The 21,026-nt window shown below is 42.7% G+C and overlaps 1 protein-coding gene across 1 annotated transcript in view; it reads right to left on the bottom strand.

The window, feature by feature from the left end:
- LOC311228559 (protein FAM117B-like) overlaps positions 1 to 21,026 on the bottom strand; it is a 144,027-nt gene that overhangs the window by 98,667 nt on the left and 24,334 nt on the right. Inside the window, exon 2 of the mRNA XM_084314460.1 lies at positions 2,651 to 2,805. Within this exon, the coding sequence (XP_084170586.1) occupies positions 2,651 to 2,805 (155 nt within the window). The remainder of the gene's footprint in view (positions 1 to 2,650; positions 2,806 to 21,026) is intronic.

Genomic DNA, 21,026 nt, shown 5'->3' with positions numbered 1-21,026 from the left:
ACCAAGGTGGCTTCAACTACAATAGTGCGTTCGGTCTGTACTGCAGCCGCTGCTTTTAAATCTTCGAATTTGGCTTCGATAGATTCTTTGAAAGAGTCAGCCTTAACGTCGGCCTTATCAGCCTTAACGTCAGCCTTATCAACCTTAACGTCAAGCTTATCAACCTTATCGGTTAAGATCTTTATTAGCTTAGCCAGAGACTCGAAATCGGATGATGTATACACTATATCTGTATCGGGTGAGGTGGGGATGGAAGAGGTGACATTATCAGTTGTTTTCTTCTCGATCTCTCCTGCCAGTACCCGCACGGAGCACGTCTCCACAGGCGGGGTCTCTACCGTTAGATTGTCTACTGCGCGTTTCTTTCCAGGGTCTTTCCTTGATGTCATCTTGATTCTTTCTGTCGATATAGTTAGTAGAAGATCTTAGTTAATATATACGTCAAGGTTTAAACACATTGGTGTTGTAAAAAGTGGATTTTAAAGCAAAATTAAAATTAACGGGAGCGGAGCTCTGACCGACGTGACCACTACATGCTGAAGTCAAACCGGAAGTAAAAATGTAGTGCAATGTATATAATCCGCAGGGTTCGAAATTAACGGGGGCTTGGGGCAAAATGCCCTAGAAAATTTACCAAATGCCCTGGAAAATAAGTTAAGGGGGGCAAGAAAAGCCCCAGACAGTTTACTAATTATATATATAATTATATATATGCTCTACAGTGCGAGCATTTCCCTCGTATTTGCCCCTAATATGTGTGTGCGAGCGACTCAGACAAATAATTTACTCGCAGTGTGCGAGACGAGTGAAGATTACAAAACTACTAAACTTCAGAAACTACAAGTCCCACACAAGGCGCATAAACGTCCAATCACAGTAGAGTTTCCTGCGGTGACACGGCTGGTTTCATGCGAGTGAAAGGAAGAACAGAAAGTCACGGTACCATAGGCAAGTTATACATTCAGAATCAGACAACACAAAAAATTCAGCCAGCCATGAAGCCCATTCATTTTTATTTTGAGCAAAAGAGAGACGAGGAGAAAGAGAAATCCGGCGAGGCAGCTAATGTTACTGAGGCGGATAACGTTAGCGAAGTTAGCACACGCACATACACGCACACTGTGGGCCAGCCAGTGACTTTGGTGGTGTGTGTGCACAGATGTGTGTCCCGTTCCTGTTTGCACATGCACATACACACACACGCACATAGTAAGCCATCACTGGGAAAGGGGGGCTGAGAATATCTGTGTCTATCTGTGTGTGCGTGTCTCGCTCTCTCTCCCTCTCTACATCTCTCTCCTGAACCTATTTCATTAAAAAGGAAGACATTGATGGACAGTAGCTATACGTATAAATTATAGCTCAGTTGTAGCTGTAACAGAATAATTGTATTAACTATTAATTAGTTGTAGCTGTAACAGAATAATTGTATTAACTATTAATTAACTATTATTCAATAGCGTTTCAATTATAATGAATTAAATAATTGTATAAAAAAATGTCCATGTTCTATCATCTACTAATATATTCCATTGCCTTTCCTATCTGTATCAAAGTCAAAATGTTGACTATCGTGACAAGACTACAACATACAAAAGCAGCTTGACAACCGATATCCTTTGCGTCTAGTAGGCATGGGCCAATTTGTGAATGAATGAATGAAAACTTTATTTAACAGATTGCAGAATGGGTACAGTACAGTACAGCTCAATACATACAATTGTTAAGGGGATGCAGACCAGAGAAATACTTTAGGGGCGAAAATGGGGGACCCTGATGTAAACAAGACGAAAGTCTTTCTCTGGTCTGCATCCCCTTAACAATTGTATGTATTGAGCTGTACTGTACTGTACCCATTCTGCAATATGTTAATAAAGTTTTCAATCAATCAATCAATCAATTGGCAGAGTTAGCGGGTGGAAGTCGATGGGTGGTAATCTGGACGTTGTGGACAGCGCCTCCTACAGGTCGGTTGGGGGACGCCTGCACAGCAGAGACAGGAAATGGCGGGGGTAGTGTGAGCCTCCCACACGTTACACCTCGCCAATGAGAGTCCGCACTGGCAGGTGAAAAGATGTGACAAGCTGCCTCCACATGTATCGGAGGGGACATGTGATGCAAGGCTTCTATCCTCCCTACAACCGACCAGTGGGGGGCATATGCGAGCAACGTTCAAGACAGGGGAGGGGAGAATTGGCACGGCAAATTGGGATGGGAGGAAAATTGAAAAAGGAGAAAAAGTGGATACAAATAAATAAATAAAGTCACGATGGTGGGCTCAGCGGTCGATGGTCCAACCCCAGTAGAAATGTTACACAAAAGAAAGAATGTCCTCTCTCACATACGTGCTTTCATGAGAACAAAGAAAAGCATTGGAAATGTTACTGGGTTCGAACCCCCTGACCCGACCCCCAGGACAACTGACCCTATGAAGGACCATGCATAAACGAGTACACGTTCACTACTCAAGTAATTCATGCGATTACTTGTTCTGGGAAAACACATCGTGCCGATCCCGGTACTATACGCACATTGATATGACCCAACATGTTCCACTATGGTTAGATTTCGGCCGACTTCACCTTCCTTCTCAGTTTTACAGCCCACTTCGTTCTGCTAGTCTGCCCGTGTGTGTGTTAGTGTGTCTCACCTGTGTGGTCTTGTCGTTCATGCAGGGGATACAGGAGGCGGTGTGGCCAATGTCTTTCGGCCAATGACCGGCCAGGTAGGGTCCGGTCAGCGCGTCCAATGAGGAAGTACGACGGATGGAGGAAGAAGGGAAAGGCAGGGCGAATCTGGTCCGCTCTGTATGCAGAGAAAGAGAGGATGAGAAATGTGTTTTTAATTTTGTTTTATTCTTAACAACATTCATACCAAACAAGTGAAAGTGGTCTGAGGCAGAGAGAGAACCAGAATGTGTCATCATACTATTATCTAAGGCTGAGACGATATGCCATTTGGAAGAATCGATAAATTGGGACAAAATTATCGATAAATATTGATTTTTGTATTATTATATTTTTATTTTGTATTATTATTTGTATTATTATTATTATTACAGCATCTTCCTGATTGCTACTGGCAGCGCGCTCAGCACGACTCGCTGTCGTGGGCCAACTACAGCATCGCAAAAACTACAGTGAGTGCACGTGACGTGACACACACAAACTAAGATTTTCTTTTCTTTTTTAAGAAAAAGGTATTTGAATTTTTTATTTTAATTTTATTTTTAAACACATGCAAAAAAAGTCTATAAGTGACGCGCCACTTCGATTTCACGCAGTTATCGATAAATCGAATAGGTGGTCTCAGCCTTTCTATTATCCAGACTGTGTTCTTACTCCCAACGCCAGAAACCAGAGAAGTCTGAATGAAACGTGTGACGTAATCAGGTATGATTCTGAACCGGCTGAATGTTTTCATATCTAAAAACGAGCTCTCGGTTCTGAAGCAGAAAATGTCAGAGTGGTCGCCAGACTTCAGATGAGGTGGCCGAGTGGTTAAGGCGATGGACTGCATTGTGCTCTGCACGCGTGAGTTTGAATCCCCTCCTCGTCGACTAGTATTTCCCTGAGGGGATCAATGAAGGAACGATCTTCATTCCTGATGACATCACACGTTTCAGTTTTATCGCTCTAGTTTGTGGACACAGGATGAGGCTTGGGCGGTATAATTTTTTTCATACCGTCATACCTTGCTGACATAACACCCCGGTATACGGTATGACTTTCATTTTCATCAGCGGGGGGGGGGGGGGGAGCTAACAATATACTCGTTATCCCCATACATAACGCTTATATTGAAACACGTTGACATTAGGGCCGTTCTTTCAACCTAAAAGTGCACCTTCTTCAACCTTGAAACTAAATTCCTTAGCAACCCGTGCTACCAAGTAAACAAATCACAGGACGGTAGCCAGTTAGTAGGTATCAACGTTAGCTCCCGGAATGGTAGCTAGTTAGTTAGCACCATCCAGGTATCAACATTTTGATTGATTGATTGAAAACTTTATTAACAGATTGCAGAATGGGTACAATACAGTACAGCTCAATACATACAATTGTTAAGGGGATGCAGACCAGAGAAAGACTTTCGTCTCGTTTACATCAGGGTCCCCCATTTTCAATTAATCAGGACATATATGACATACATGACATACAGATAGACCATACTGCTACATCTATACATTTATGACATACCAGATTTGCAAATACAATACTGTTTGTGGTACAAAAAGAGTCCAGAAAGAGAGTATATACTAGGGCTGGGCGATATAACGATAACGATAAATATCGCGATATATTTTAATAATCGATATCGAATATCGAAATTTAAAAAAAATCGAAAAATCATTTTTTTTTTTTTTTTTTTACCTGCAACAGGGCAGTTTTAAAACCAGAGACCGTGGACAGACTTGTCTTTCTTGCCTGCAACTTAAAGTAATGGCTTTGCTTGTCCAAATGACAATACTGACCAAATTCAGATTTCTTTTTCTCTTGTCCATTTATTTTGTTTGCCTTCTAATTTAAAATACATTTTGAAACCGTCTGTACACAGTAGGCTATGTGTGCTAGCAGAACTAGACTCCAGTCACGAGTCACAGTGCACATGTGCGGTGGTTTGTCCACCAAAAAAGCGCCAAAAGATCGAAAATAAACTAGCAGAGCCAGAACTGTTCAACTCCTCTGGAGCCACAGCCAGCAGAGAAGCCGGTTTACTTTAGCTTTTAAACCAGCTGCAGCCTGAGAACTGGAGTGTGAGGGGATGTAACACTAAAGATGGCGGCAATGACAAAGAATTGCTGCAAAATAAACATACATCTGTTGTTAAAAAAAAAAAATGTTTTTTTTTTTTATACTTATAACAATTCGATAATTATCGATATCGAGAAATAAAAAAAAATTATCATATCGTTATCGCGATATGATTTTTTTCCATATCGCCCAGCCCTAGTATATACATTTGACGTAAAAACTGTACGTTGGGTGGGGTTGGGTGGGGGGGGTTGGGTAGGAGGGGTTGGGGGGGAACACTGTACAACTGTACAAGCAAAACTGTACATTGGAATATTGACAACCATACTAGGTAATTTACTGTACATTGGAGGGGGTTGGGGGGGGGGAAACACTGTACAAACAAGCAAAACTGTACATTGGAATATTGACAACCATACTAGGTAATTTACTGTACATTGGAGGGGGTTGGGTTAGGACATTTACAGGGGTCTCCCGTAGGTGTTCTTTGAGAGTGGTTTTGAAAGTGGATAGTGATTCACATGCCTTTACAGCTTTAGGTAGGGCGTGCCATATTGATGTGGCATAATTGCTAAACGTGTTTAGTCCCTTGTTTGAGCCAAATCTGGGTTTAACATGATTTGTGGAGCGCGCTCTGGTGTTGTGATCGTGGTATTCACTGACCTTTGGGAAGTATTTTGACATGTACATGGTAGGGCTGGGCGATATGGAAAAAAATCATATCGCGATAACGATATGATAATTTTATTTTATTTCTCGATATCGATAATTATAAGTATATAAAAAAAAAAAAAAAAAAAAAAAAAAATCTTTTTTTTTAACAAAAGGTGTATGTTTATTTTGCAGCAATTCTTTGTCATTGCCGCCATCTTTAGTGTTACATCCCCTCACACTCCAGTTCTCAGGCTGCAGCTGGTTTAAAAGCTAAAGTAAACCGGCTTCTCTGCTGGCTGTGGCTCCAGAGGAGTTGAACAGTTCTGGCTCTGCTAGTTTATTTTCGATCTTTTGGCGCTTTTTTGGTGGACAAACCACCGCACATGTGCACTGTGACTCGTGACTGGAGTCTAGTTCTGCTAGCACACATAGCCTACTGTGTACAGACGGTTTCAAAATGTATTTTAAATTAGAAAGCAAACAAAATAAATGGACAAGAGAAAAAGAAATCTGAATTTGGTCAAGCAAAGCCATTACTTTAAGTTGCAGGCAAGAAAGACAAGTCTGTCCACTGTCTCTGGTTTTAAAACTGCCCTGTTGCAGGAAAAAAAAAAAAAAAAAAAAAACAACGATTGTTCGATTTTTTTTTAAAATTTCGATATTCGATATCGATTATTAAAATATATCGCGATATTTATCGTTATCGTTATATCGCCCAGCCCTAGTACATGGGTACCTTAGTCGTGTAGTGCATCTTGTAGACCAGGCCCATTGCAAGTTGCTGTACTCTGTCGTCTACCCTAAGCCATCCTAGGTTGTCAAAGTGGGCAGGGGTGAGGTGGGTTCTAGGAGTAAGGTCAAGCAGTAGTCTGACCAGTTTGTTTTGAGATGTTTGTAATTTTGTTTTTAGCGCCTTTGAGGTGCATTGGTACCATGAGGTGCAAGCATAGTCGTAGTACCCTTGAATGAGTGCTCCTGCCAGAGTCTTCAGGGTATTCTTGTTTACCAGAGAGGAGATCCGGTACAAGAATCGAGTTTGTTGGTTGACTTTTTTTATTACATTGGATGCCATTTTGTCACAGGAAAGATTAGCCTCTAGGATGGAACCCAGGTAGGTAATTTCATCTTTCCTTGTGACAATATTGTCACCCACTGTAACTGAGAAGCCGTCGGTCTTGCGGAGTTTGTTATTTGAACCGAAGAGAATGGACTCCGTTTGTTTTGCCCATGTGTAATGATAGTTTGTTATCAGCGAGCCATATGCAGATTTTGCCTAGTTCTGAGCTGAGGGTTTTTTCAACCTGTAACTTGTTCTTGTCAGAGACCAGCAGGGCTGAGTCGTCCGCAAACAGGAACAAGTTGCAGTCACAAGCTGACGACATGTCATTTGCATAAATTAGGAACAGTAGCGGTCCTAGTATGCTTCCTTGTGGAACGCCACAGCTCACTGTGAGGGGGGGATAGGGTACAGTTTACCTCCACCATCTGTTCCCTCCGCTCAAGGTAGGATTGCATCCAGCTCACTGATAAGACTATCAAAACCAATTGCTTTTAGCTTGTCAATCAGAATGGAGTGATTGACAGTGTCGAAGGCCTTTTGTAGGTCCAGCATGACCATGCCGCAGTATTTGCCCGCGTCCACCTCTTGTTTGATGTGGTCGTTCAAATAGAGAAGGCATGTGTCAGTGGAGTGGGATGTTCTGAAGCCAGATTGGAATTTGTAGATTCGATTTTTTTTCGCTAGGTTCCGCTAGGTTCCGTTAGCTCCCGGAACGGTAGCTAGTTAGTTAGCACCATCCAGGTATCAACGTTAGCTCCCGGAACGGTAGCTAGTTAGCCCGCACCATCCAGGTATCAATGTTAGCTCCCAGAACGGTAGCTAGTTAGTTAGCACCATCCAGGTATCAACGTTAGCTCCCGGAACGGTAGCTAGTTAGTTAGCACCATCCAGGTATCAACGTTAGCTCCCGGAACGGTAGCTAGTTAGCCCGCACCACCCAGGTATCAACGTTAGCTCCCAAAACGGTAGCTAGTTAGCCCGCACTATCCAGGTATCAACGTTAGCTCCCGGAACGGTAGCTAGTTAGCCCGCACCATCCAGGTATCAATGTTAGCTCCCAGAATGGTAGATAGTTAGCCCGCAACATCCAGGTATCAACGTTAGCTCCCAGAACTGTAGCTAGTTAGTTAGCACCATCCAGGTATCAACGTTAGCTCCAGGAACGGTAGCTAGTTAGTTAGCACCATCCAGGTATCAACGTTAGCTCCCGGAACGGTAGCTAGTTAGCCCGCACCACCCAGGTATCAACGTTAGCTCCCAAAACGGTAGCTAGTTAGCCCGCACTATCCAGGTATCAACGTTAGCTCCCAGAACGGTAGCTAGTTAGCCCGCACCATCCAGATATCAACGTTAGCTCCCAGAATGGTAGCTAGTTAGCCCGCACCATCCAGGTATCAACGTTAGCTCCCAGAACAATAGCCACGTAACCCTCTGCTGGCGCGTGCTGTGCTCTACAATCAACTCAGTGTCAGTGTAATAGCAGTCTGTGACGTCACGGTATTGAGAATCATACCGGCGGGATCTCGAAATACCCTGGTATACAGTCATACCGCCCAAGCCTATTGTTCATGTTCACTAATGTTCTTTGGACCGTCTTTGGAGGATAGGAATAAATGAAGTCAGTTAACTCGTTGGGTGTTCCACTGGTTTAACCCTTCGTCACCTGGACCTGATGGCTTCCTCATGTTCGACCCGACTGTGAACAGAGCAGACCCGGGTCATAAAGGGTTAATTAAACATGTGATTTCATTTTCCTGTGTAAGCTGAGCCAGCGTCTGACGGATACACAACACAACACACACCACTGGTCAGCTACTAATCTGATGTCTGTGTGTGTTTGCTTGCTTGCTTGCGTGTGTGTGTGTGCGTGCGTGCGTGTGTGCGTGCATGCACATGTACATGTGTGTGTGGAGGTGTTTGTGTGTGTCAGACAGCGTTTCTGTGCAGTGTCTCTGCACACTATAAAAACAATGTTTCTGCATGTCTCTTCTCCTCTACCACCCCTCCCCTCCTTTCCTCTAACCCACAGACAGGCTACACTCTCTCACCAAACCTTCACTCTCTCTCCTTCTGTCTCACCCTCCTTCTCTCTACCTCTCTTTATACCCCTGCCCGTCTCTCCTTCTATCCCTGGCTACGAGTCACAACTCTGCTACTTCCAAACTATTGTTTTATAAAAATACAAATAAAACATACACAAAACAAACACTCTCTCTGTTTTATGAAAAAACTATTTGTTTATATTGTTTGAATGGGCCCTATTGTGAAGATTGCATGTTTTTAATGCCACTCAGAATTAAATTTAATACCAATTTCACGATAACAAAATGGCAAAAATCATGGGTACTCTCAGTACTCATTCAAGGGTACTACGACTATGCTTGCACCTCATGGTACCAAAGCACCTCAAAGGCACTAAAAACAAGACTACAAACATCACAAAACAAACTGGTCAGACTACTGCTTAACCTCACTCCTAAAACCCATTTTTACCCCTGCCCACATTCAAAAACGCTCTTAAAGAGCACCTACGGGAGACTGCAATTCGAAACTGGCCACCGTAAATGTCCAACCCCCCCCCCCCCCCCCCCCCCTCCTAATGTACAGTCTCATCCCCATCATATATATATAATATTTTCTGTTAGGATCTCTGGGTAACAGTACTGTATATTATTTGCATATCGTATATGTCACAAATGTAACAGTACTACAGTATATACCTGTATGTCATGTATGTCCCTATGCCATAAATGTCATGTCATGTATGTTTTTACTGTATTCATTTCTGTATATTTTATTTCATTTTTATTCTATTTTACTCTACTCTTATCCTAGGCAACTTGATTGATTTGTGTTATTATTCTAATTCGTGACCTGTCCTGTCTAAATGTTTAAATGTTGAGCGATTTGCAGTGTCAAATTTCCCACGGGATAATAAAAGTATTTCTATTCTATCTATTCTATGTTGTGTATGTCAATATGAATTCAAAATGGGGGACCCTGATGTAAACAAGACAAAAGTCTTTCTCTGGTCTGCATCCCCTTATTATTGTGTGTATTGAGCTGTACTGTATTGTACACATTCTGCAATCTGTTAAATAAAGTTGTCATTCATCCAGTTGTTTTGTTTTTGTGGTTTGGTTGAATGAATACTTTATTTAACAGATTTCAGAATGGGTACAATACAGTACAGCTCAATACACAATAATAAGGGGATGCAGACCAGAGAAAGACGTTTTTCTTGTTTACATCAGGGTCCCTCATTTTCAATTCATAGTGACATTTATGACATGCACAACATACATGACATCATGACATTTATGGCATAGGGACATACATGTATATATTACTGTTACATTTGTGACATATATGATATGCAAATATACAGTACTGTTACCCATAGATCCTAACATATATATATATATATATATAAATATGATGGGGAGGAGACTGTACATTAGGAGGGGGTAGGTGTGTGGTAGAAAATAAATACATAGGGTGGGGTGAAGCTCTCACTCTCATCAACACAAACGTGTCCTTGCCCTTGTTTACATCCGTGGAGAGATTTTTTGGATGCAAGAAGCCAATCCAAACCTGGCTATGTAGGACGTTTTATCTTTTCCACACGTGAATGTTTTAGCGACTTCAGAGTCAGGGAACATCGCTTGAAACACCTCTCCTAGTCCCTCATTTCCATTGTAGGACTGATGCTTTGCGACCGTATTTAGAACCCACAGTACCTCAGCTTCAAGGGTTGCCGTGGAGCCGAACGTTACCCGGACAGGTGCAGATGTAATTGGTGGTAGACCTACCTGTCCCTGAGCAGTTGATGTGGACAGCGTCGCCGTCGAAAATAAATTTGATATTGAAGTTGTCTGCAGGCGGGTTTTTGCAGAGGTAAACATGCTTAGCGCTGTGCATGTGTGACTCGACTGCTTTTATTCCCATCGTTCCCAGTTTAAAATCCTTTTTGCAGAGTTTGCAGCAGGCCTCGTAATTATCTTTCACTGGGACCAACCACGGTGCAAACAGAGGGTTTTCGAGCCAGTTCTCATTAAATTTGCACTTTCCCATGTTAAATTAACGAGTGCAAATAAATACAAATCAATTAAACTAAACTAAACGTCAGCGTTATCGCTACGGCTTGAATAACGTGTTACCTATGCTCCGGTGTTCTGAAATAGCTCCCGACGGCGACACACATTAAGGACCACATTAAGGTTCCGCCCCACTGCGTACCGTTTGCGTGAAAGAAAAAAAAAGCCTGATTTATCTCCCGTTAATAGTTTCCCCCCAGATTTCACAATGAAACATAAGATGACATGGCATGTTTTTAAGACCTCCGAAAGTCGGATTTAAGACATTTTAAGACAAATTAAGGCCTTAATAGTTGATAGTTGAATTTAAGACTTTTTAAGACTTTTTAAGGTCCCGCGGACACCCTGTACATAATGAGGGGTTGTCCCAACACTTGAGAAAATGTTAGATATGTACATAGTGCTGTTTCTGCTGTCACAAGAACCCTCCCTCTTGAAACGAGACATTCAGAATTGTGTGCGTTGCGTGTGTGTATGTGCATGTGAAGAGATCTCGGAAAAATTGTGGTTTGCTCATAAATCTTATCTTTTCTACCATGTAGCAGTGGAGGTTATTCCATGACAACACGTGAAACACAAATTCACTCATAATTATTAGTCATTTACATATATATATATTTTTTTTTTTATTATTATTATTTTATTTATTTTTTTATTGGAAATGTTTTCCCCTGTAAAAAAAATGCCATTGATTTTTTTTTTTTTTTTTAAATGGCCAATCTCTCTGAGCTCTGATCAGGCCTGCAGTGCTCACATAACTGCAGTAATGCGAGCTGTCAATCACTCAAGTGCAACTTTCCCTGCATGGTAGGGCTGGGCGATATGGCCAAAAACGTTATCGCGATAAAATTATAAAATTATTTTCATATAACTCGATATCGATAATTATCGTCGATATAATGTCTGTCAAGTTTAATTAACTTCTTATGCCCGGCGCCGATGGACGGGCTATTAATAGCATAGATATATATAATAGACTTGTTTTGCTGCTGCGAATGTTGATGTCGTCATCAGTCCGCGCACGTTAGCAGTTAGCCGACAAGCGGAGTATCTCATGACAGACAATGTACTAAATATTACCCTAAAATACTCTCTTCCGCCCCAATATATTGAAACGACATCCACTGTATACCCCACACTACTATAAACGTGGCCTCAGAATTCATGACACACATACTCGGCACGTAAATATATAAAATAGTGCCGCGCAAACTAGTTATCCTAGCCAGCCTGTTGTGTCTAAGCGGTGTATTCCATGACAATGTAATAAATATTACCCTAAAATACTCTCTTCCGCCCCAATATATTGAAACGACGTCCACTGTATACCCCACACTACTATAAACGTGGCCTCAGAATTCACGCCACACACGTACTCGGCACGTAAATATATAAAATAGTGCCGTGCAAGCTAGTTATCCTAGCCAGCCTTGTTTACTACTAGAGTCCTACCTCTCTACCCAGAGGTGCACCGCGGGTCTCCTTCACTGTCGGCCATCTCCTTCACTGATTGGTTGTTAGTGCGTGTGCTGATATTCAAGCTTGGAAAATCGATATATCGAAACTTTGCGACCACGTCTCATGTTTATTTCGAGGAAATAATTTATCGCGATAGTTATCGTTATCGTTTTATCGCCCAGCCCTACTGCACGGGTTGATCTTTTTATTCTATTATCCAATCAAAATAGGCTATTTGAGTAATCTAAGCCCCGCCCGTGCAACTTTGCGCACGCTCCTCACGAACGCGGGTTGAATGATTGACAGCCCTCAATGGTCTGAGACTCAATCAGAGAGGAGCTGCGCGACATGGCATAGACCACTGCACTTCCGCGTTACATGGAGCTTGTGAGGAGGAGGGGGGCGGGGGGACGAGAGCGCGAGGGAATCAAATGAATGCACGGCCTTCCCCCCCGAACCTCCCATGAGCTCAAAATACCGGAAGTGGTGCGGTGGTCAATTGTTTACACTTTCCATGGGATAAAAGAACGTGTCTCGACTCGAGTCGGACTTGTCACGATGGAGAAGCTGCAATATTCAATGGAAGATGAGATCGGTCACTGCTTTGGCTGTTGTGTGGTGAGTGGATTTAAAATATATATATATATTTTACAGTGATTATGAATTAATTGGCCCGCTGTGGCCTTGCGTGTGTAATACACCAACACGGTTCCCGCGGGCACCAGGTAGCCCCAAGGACCACATGAGTCGCCCGCGGCAAGCCTTGCTTGCGTTTCTAATCAAATATTAATATCGCCGCGGGGATGGGGGGGGCATAATCCCACGGGACAATGCATTGGGATCCCCAACACTCCTCCTCTCTCCTCTCCTAGGCATGAATTGAAAATGGGGGACCCTGGTCTGCATCCCCTTAACAATTGTGGGTATTGAGCCGTACTGTATTGTACCTAGGGCTGGGCGATATGGAAAAAAATCATATCGCGATAACGATATGATAATTTTATTTTATTTCTCGATATCGATAATTATCGAATTGTTATAAGTATAAAAAAAAATATATTTTTTTTTAACAACAGGTGTATGTTTATTTTGCAGCAATTCTTTGTCATTGCCGCCATCTTTAGTGTTACATCCCCTCACACTCCAGTTCTCAGGCTGCAGCTGGTTTAAAAGCTAAAGTAAACCGGCTTCTCTGCTGGCTGTGGCTCCAGAGGAGTTGAACAGTTCTGGCTCTGCTAGTTTATTTTCTATCTTTTGGCGCTTTTTTGGTGGACAAACCACCGCACATGTGCACTGTGACTCGTGACTGGAGTCTAGTTCTGCTAGCACACATAGCCTACTGTGTACAGACGGTTTCAAAATGTATTTTAAATTAGAAGGCAAACAAAATAAATGGACAAGAGAAAAAGAAATCTGAATTTGGTCAGTATTGTCATTTGGACAAGCAAAGCCATTACTTTAAGTTGCAGGCAAGAAAGACAAGTCTGTCCACGGTCTCTGGTTTTAAAACTGCCCTGTTGCAGGTAAAAAAAAAAAAAAAAAAAAACGATTTTTCGATTTTTTTTTAATTTCGATATTCGATATCGATTATTAAAATATATCGCAATATTTATCGTTATCGTTATATCGCCCAGCCCTAATTGTACCCATTCTGCAATCTGTTAAATAAAGTTTTCATTCATTCAAGTTTCTCAAGTTTCTTTAATAGTTGTCATACAGAAGTACAGAATACTTTTATACAAAATGCTTCTTACTGTTACGCTCCAGAGACTGTGCAAGACAAGATAAGTATGAAATAAAATAACATAGTATAGCATGTAAATTAGAAGTAGAAAATGAGGTCACAGTGTTCAGTATAGACATATGTACAATGTTCGATGCAGAATAGACGTAACTGAGTTACCATATAATATACAATACTATGCAGTGTACTAATATACAATACTATATAGTGCAAGGCAGAAATGGGATGAGGTGCAATTTAGGTACAATTTACAGTAGGTGTACGAGTTGTAGTGCAAATCCTTTATCAATAAATATAAAGTGTGTTTGTGTGATCTAAAGTGTGGAGAGTGGGTGCTGCAGTGTGTTGTTTGTTTAAGTGAGTGTGTGCGTGTGGGTGTGTGTGCTGTGTGCATTTGATGGTTGTTGCATAGTGTTTATTGTTCGTTTAGCAGCCTGATGGCCTGGGGATAGAAGCTTCTTCTGAGTCTTTCTGTGCTCGCCTTAAGACTCCGATATCGCTTGCCTGACCGCAGCAGTTCAAAGAGGCAGTTGTTCGGGTGGCTGGAGTCCTTGATGATTCTCTTAGCCTTCCCCCTGCACCGCTTGTTGTAAATGTTCTGGAGGGTGGGAAGCCCCCCTCCAATTGTGCGTTCGGCTGAACGTGTCACTCTTTGTAGTCTGCTACGGTCTTGTGCAGTGATATTCCCAAACCAGGAGGTGATGTTGCCAGTCAGGATGCTCTCTATTGTACATGAGTAGAAGTTCCTAAGGATCTTCTGACTGACTTGGAACTTCCTTAGGCGCCTGAGGAAGTAGAGGCGTTGTCGTGCCTTCTTCACAACACTGTCAATGTGTGTGGTCCATGTCAAGTCCTCGGATATGTGGGCTCCGAGGTACTTGAAACTGTTCACTCTCTCAACCGGTGCCCCGTCGATGCTGCATTCATTGTCCTTGTGTTACATAAAACCCATCTGTGGCCTCGTGCAGAGGAAGGTGGTAAATACATGTTAGATATTCCAATGTACAGTTTTGCTGTACCATTGACTCAGAATGGTCTGTTTTATTGAAATCGTCACAGCAGTATAGTTTGTTTAGACGTATGATATTTAAACATGGTCCCCAAAATGAATGGAAGCGAATGAGGAGCCTGACACCTGGGAGGAATGGGGGTGTTGCAGCGTTGGGGATGTTTAAAAAATATAATTTAATATATAATATAATATAATAATTGTGTGCTTCACCAAGAAATTTGGTCAGCAGCCGCCACTGCCATGTAGATATATGATAATTGTACAACAAAAGCGTCTCGCTTGTTACAGGCACAGAAACAGCCCTGTTAAGAACAGGACTGAAACAGAGAGGTATAGAGGCTGCTAGAATAAGAACAGGACTGAAACAGAGAGGTATAGAGGCTGCTAGAATGAGAACAGGACTGAAACAGAGAGGTATAGAGTAGGGGTGGACGGTATAAACGGTATACGGTATAAACGGTATGAATTTGCTCTACGGTATGGATTTTGACTATACCGTGTAACCGGTAGTGCAGCTCTAAAATAGCAATGACGTCATGTAACCACAGCGCGACTATTTCACTCGCATTTGCCCCTAAAAATAGATAGAATTAGTCATAGATGATAGATATGTGCGAACTGGAAAAAGTTATTTAGGAGGCTTCGCGCAGTGGGCGTGCCAGCCCCTACCGCACGCATGTAAACACGGGTCTAGTAGTCTAGTGGGACGGGACACGGGAGCTGTCGGGAGGACGGCGGCGTCTCCCTGAGCTAACGTTAGCTTAGCTACCGTTACAAAATGACCCAGTCAACTATTCACTTTTAGTTTAATACATGATGGGGCATTGTCTAACCGAACGGTATCTAGTCGGCCAGCTACCGATAGCTCCTGACATCAACAAACGCTCCACAAAGTCTAGTACTAGAGACGTGTGTGCTACCTGTTAGCTCACGTTAACGCAAGTTAGTTCACCGTTCAAAACGAAATGTCCCATTGAACTAAATAATTCACTGAGGCGTTGTATTAACGTTATATATCCGGCTACAGATAGCTCCTGATATCAATGTCTTATAACACTGATTCGATGCGTATTCGAGCTGAGGGCTTGCTAACGTTATACCAATACAATAGGGTCCAGGTGCAGCGCCGGAGAATCCTGGCCGTAGCTCTGCTCGAGGCTACTCGAGTATAGGTCCAGGTGCAGCTCCGGAGAATCCTGGCCGTAGCTGGAGGCTACTAGAGTACACACAGACAGTGGAGCTTGTTGCGTGGTGGCGATGTCTCGCAGATAATACAAGTACAAGTCTAATTATATAATATATATATTTTATTAAAAAAAAATTATATAAAATTAAAAAAAAAATTATCAAAAACGATGATACCGTGATATATACCGTTACAGTCTATGCTTCAAATTATACCGTGATATAAATTTTAGACCATACCGTCCACCCCTAGTATAGAGGCTTCTAGAAAGAGAACAGGACTGAAACAGAGAGGTATAGAGGCTGCTAGAATGAGAACAGGACTGAACCAGAGGGGTATAGAGGCTGCTGGAATGAGAACAGGACTGAAACAGAGGGGTATAGAGGCTGCTGGAATGAGAACAGGAGTCAAGACTGAACCACAGGGGTATAGAAGCTGCTAGAATGAGAACAGGACTATAGAGGGGTATAGAGGCTGCTAGAATGCACAGGGCAACGATGTGTCGGTTGTTTATGAAGTCACTCACTGCAATCCTATCACTCAGTGTACAGGCTGATCACAAATGGTGCAATTTTTTCTAAGTTATACAATACTGGTGTGTGGTTGTGTGTAGATGCAGGTGTGTGGTTGTGTGTAGATGTAGGTGTGTGGTTGTGTGCAGGTGTGTGGTTGTGTGTAGATGCAGGTATGTGGTTGTGTGTAGACACAGGTGTGTGATGTGTAGATGCAGGTGTGTGGTTGTGTGTAGATGCAGGTGTGTGGTTGTGTAGATGTAGGTGTGTGGTTGTGTGTAGATGCAGGTGTGTGGTTGTGTAGACGCAGATGTGTGGTGTGTGCAGGTGTGTGGTTGTGTGTAGATGCAGGTGTGTGGTTGTGTAGATGCAGGTGTGTGAGTGTGTGTAGACGCAGGTGTGTGGTTGTGTGTAGATGCAGGTGTGTGGTTGTGTAGATGCATGTGTGTGAGTGTGAGTGTGTGTAGGTGCAGGTGTGTGGTTGTGTGTAGATGTAGGTGTGTGGTTGTGTAGATGTCGGTGTGTGGTTCTGTAGATTGCAGGTGTGTGGTTGTGTAGACGCAGGTGTGTGGTTGTGTGTAGACGCAGGTGTGTGCATGGTTGTGTAGACGCACATACACAAATTCAACAAGGGAAGAAAAATCCACTTGCAAATGAGAGACAGACAGACAGAGTACGGCTTTCACGCATTCTGATTGGATAGAAGTTTGGGGTCAAGCTAGGCAGGAAATACAGTGAGAGAGAGTGTGAGCGTGAGGAGGAGAGAGCTAGAGAATGGTCCATGTTTCATAGTTCGTCTTTACTGTGGGCCGCAATATCCGTAATATCGGTGCTGATGACGTAATAAAAGGGCCGATAGCGGTAATATCGGTGATGATAATGGTAATAAAATTGCAGATGGATGAAAAGAAAAAGTGGGCGGGTTCAGGTGATGTCAGTCAGACCTGAGCATCACTACTGTCCGTCAGTCAACCTGTCACCTACATACAAAACACCAACAGTCACATTCCAGCCCAGTAACATGTTACTGCCAGCCTCTGTGTGAGTAATGTGAATGTATGAATCTACAATATGAGAGAGGGAGAGAGACAGATACAGAGAGAGATAGACAGAGAGAGGGAGACAGATACTAGGGGTGCACCGATATGAAAATTGGCCACCGATACCGATTGTTCAAGTAACACAATCGGCCGATACCGATATTTGTGTATTATTTGTATAGTATTTGTAATTTATTTTAATATTTAAAAAAAAAATTAAAAAAAATTGTAATATATTTTTTTTTAATGAAACTACTGTATATTTGTATGTGTATGTTTGTATTTGTAGGCCTCTTTACTTACTTAAAAAAAGGAAACATCAAGAAATATGTTTATGGTATTAATTCCACCATGCCATGTAGCACTATCGCTCTCCCAGTATCGTCTGGCGGCCTGCAGATGGATACTGTTCTCTCAACCAGAGCTCTCAGCCAATGCAATATAACCATTTTGATTGACAGTCGATTCGGCCAATTACGCCACACCGCTAGCACCCACCTCCTGCTGTCCTTACCACCAATCGGCAAGCGTTTATTCATTTTCTACTTTCGGGCATGCCGCCATTGTTCTGTTTGCGAGAGCACAACAAACTTAACGTAGCTACGTTAGCTGCCCGGCCCGCCGACCAGCGCTCCACAGCATGACCAAATGAGACATAATGATTTTAGTTTATTCATTTTCTACTTTCGGGCATGCCGCCATTGTTCTGTTTGCGAGAGCACAACAAACTTAACGTAGCTACGTTAGCTGCCCGGCCCGCCGACCAGCGCTCCACAGCATGACCAAATGAGACATAATGATTTTACTGCAACAAATGTTATAATAAAACAAAGCCTTTCTATACATTTGTCTGGTTGAAAACTTTATTAACAGATTGCAGAATGGGTAGTTGGGTACGGAATGAGCAACGGAATGGAACTGAGCTATGAACGGACTAACGGAGTAATGCCTTGCTTACTGCTATCTTCGAGTAAATAATATGCTTGTTATTGAACCAGGGTTTCCATTAGAAAAAATTGTTGCCGGTCTCCGTGACCTGCAAGATTTCAATCTACCGGACAAATGAGATTAATTCCGGTCATAGTTTATTGAGCTTTAAAACAATTGATAGGCAGGCTATATAAAGAATGTCATCCTCAAGGCATGTAGATTTATAATATTATTACTTAAAACTAGGCTACTTTTGCGTATACAGTCATTAATATATTCCAAATAAAATAAGTCCCTCGATACTCCGTGCTGCTGCTGACTTGAAATAAAATAGACCGCGTATGTGGGCAGTCGGTCCGACACTAAACAGCAGTCTGTTATAATCACATTTTTATGAGCTAACGAATTCCGTTATATTGGACATTTGTATTAATTATATCAAGCGAAGAACTGAGAAAGCAGAGAGACGGCAACATTATCGTGGTTTGCGTGACGACTCTCTCCACCTCGCAACGACTTATTTGCAAAGAGTATGGCGCTGCAGAGCAGCTCATTTAGCTGTTATTGGCTCTTTTCTGGGAACCGCACAGCAGCGCCCCCCACCCAACATTGGCTGAAAATGGCTGAATTGGAGTACTGCTGGAATACTGCATTGTGCTGTTGTTGCTCTGGCTCTGCAGCTTCACAAAAGTTCGCACACCCAGCAGTAAGCTCTCGCTGACAACGTTGTTGTCATTATTAGAAGCAACGAGGAAACAAATGTAATGATCGTTTCGTTCATCGCATAGGCTATTTAATTTTAGCCTATTTTAATACAATTCAAATAATCAAATTGTGCTTAGACTCAGGGAATTATTTTCACCGGACATTAAGACCGGAGAGATTACATATGTCGGACTTCAACAGATTTTGCCGGTCAAATACCGGTAATTACCGGCTAACGGAAACGCTGTATTGAACGTGTAACACTAACTATATAACGTTAATGCCACAAAACGAATGTTTGTGTCATTTTAACAGCAGATACTTTCTTAAATGCCATCTTCCCGAGAGAGGGTGTTGACGGGGAGTTGTGTTATTAATAGCATTGAACAGCTAACCGAAAGCTAGCGTTAACTATTGTTAAAGGTTTAGCCATAACGTTACCTTGGCTAAAGTTGGGGCTATTCATAATCCAGCAATAATGGCTGCAGACCTGCAAGCAAAGTACAGCAAGTTGGCAAAGGAGTATTCCAACGCAAATCACATTTTCACCAGTAACGTTAGTCTTGCATCTCCCGGTAGCTAATGCTAGCTAACCTAGCTCATGTTAGCGTCATCACTGAGCGACCACCTCGCGTACACAATTAATGACATGTTGCGGACAGCCATATCGGTGACGATGTTTAGCTTTTAGTGCCAAATGATAAGAGTCTGAAGCGGAGTCTCAAAAGAGAATGTTGAATATTTAGTAGTAACTTTGATGCAGTAGCTTGTGTGTGTGTGTGTGTGTGTGGGGGGGACTGGGGCGGGGCCGGCGTTGTGCAGGATGCGACTGAATTTATCGGCTACTGCCATCGGCACATTCGAGCTTATCGGCCGATAGGCCGATTGCAGTCAACAAGGCACTTATCGGCCGATACCGATACCCGACCGATACATCGGTGCTCCCCTAACAGATACAGAGAGAGATAGACAGAGAGAGGGAGAGACAGAGACAGAGACAGAGACAGAGACAGAGAGAGAGGGAGAGACAGAGACAGAGACAGAGACGGAGACGGAGACAGAGAGAGAGACAGAGACAGTGTCCAGGGAGCTACAGGGCTGTACGCTAAGCTTTTTCACTAGGGGCACACTTGCCCCTAAATGAGAAATTTAGGGGCAAAAAATATTTTTAGGGGCACATTTTTAAATAACAATTGTACCATTATTTATATCGATTGTTTTTGATTTAAAAAATAATAATTTTATATAATTTTTTTTTAATAAAATATATATATTATATAATCATACTTGTAGTTGTATTATCTGCGAGACATCGCCACCACGCAACAAGTCAAAATGCTCGCTATATGCAACCAGCTCCACTGTCTGTGTGTACTCGAGTAGCCTCCAGCTACGGCCTGCAGCTGGACCCTATACTGTAGCCTCCAGCTACGGCCAGGATTCTCCGGCGCTGCAGCTGGACCTATTGACTATATTCAGCGTGCCCTCAGCTCGAATACGCATCGACTCAGTGTTATAAGACATTGATATCAGGAGCTATCTGAACTATTTAGTTTAATGGGACGTTTCGTTTTGAACAGTTAGGGTTGGGTACCGTTCACATTTGAACCAGTACCTGGGGATCGATAATGGTATACGACGACAGGGCTTGAGACTAACACCGTCCCGTCGTCCCGGGGGAAATAAAATATGTATTTGGGATGAAGAAAAATCCTCCACGGGGCCGGGACACAGTCGGGACGAAGAGGATTTATTTTCCCCCACTTGGAAAATGTCAACTGCGCCGACTGTCAGTGCGCATATCACTGTCAAACGGTGCGTGTCTTCCGAGTGCTCGCTTTAGTTGACAGTGGCACGAGACCACTGCACGAGAC

The sequence above is a fragment of the Notolepis coatsorum genome, assembly GCF_963971535.1.
Source record: "Notolepis coatsorum genome assembly, chromosome: 5".
NCBI classification, from domain to species: Eukaryota; Metazoa; Chordata; class Actinopteri; order Aulopiformes; family Paralepididae; genus Notolepis; species Notolepis coatsorum.
The sequence above is the reverse complement of the archived record's forward strand: the minus strand, read 5'-3'. Positions and strand labels throughout refer to the sequence as shown.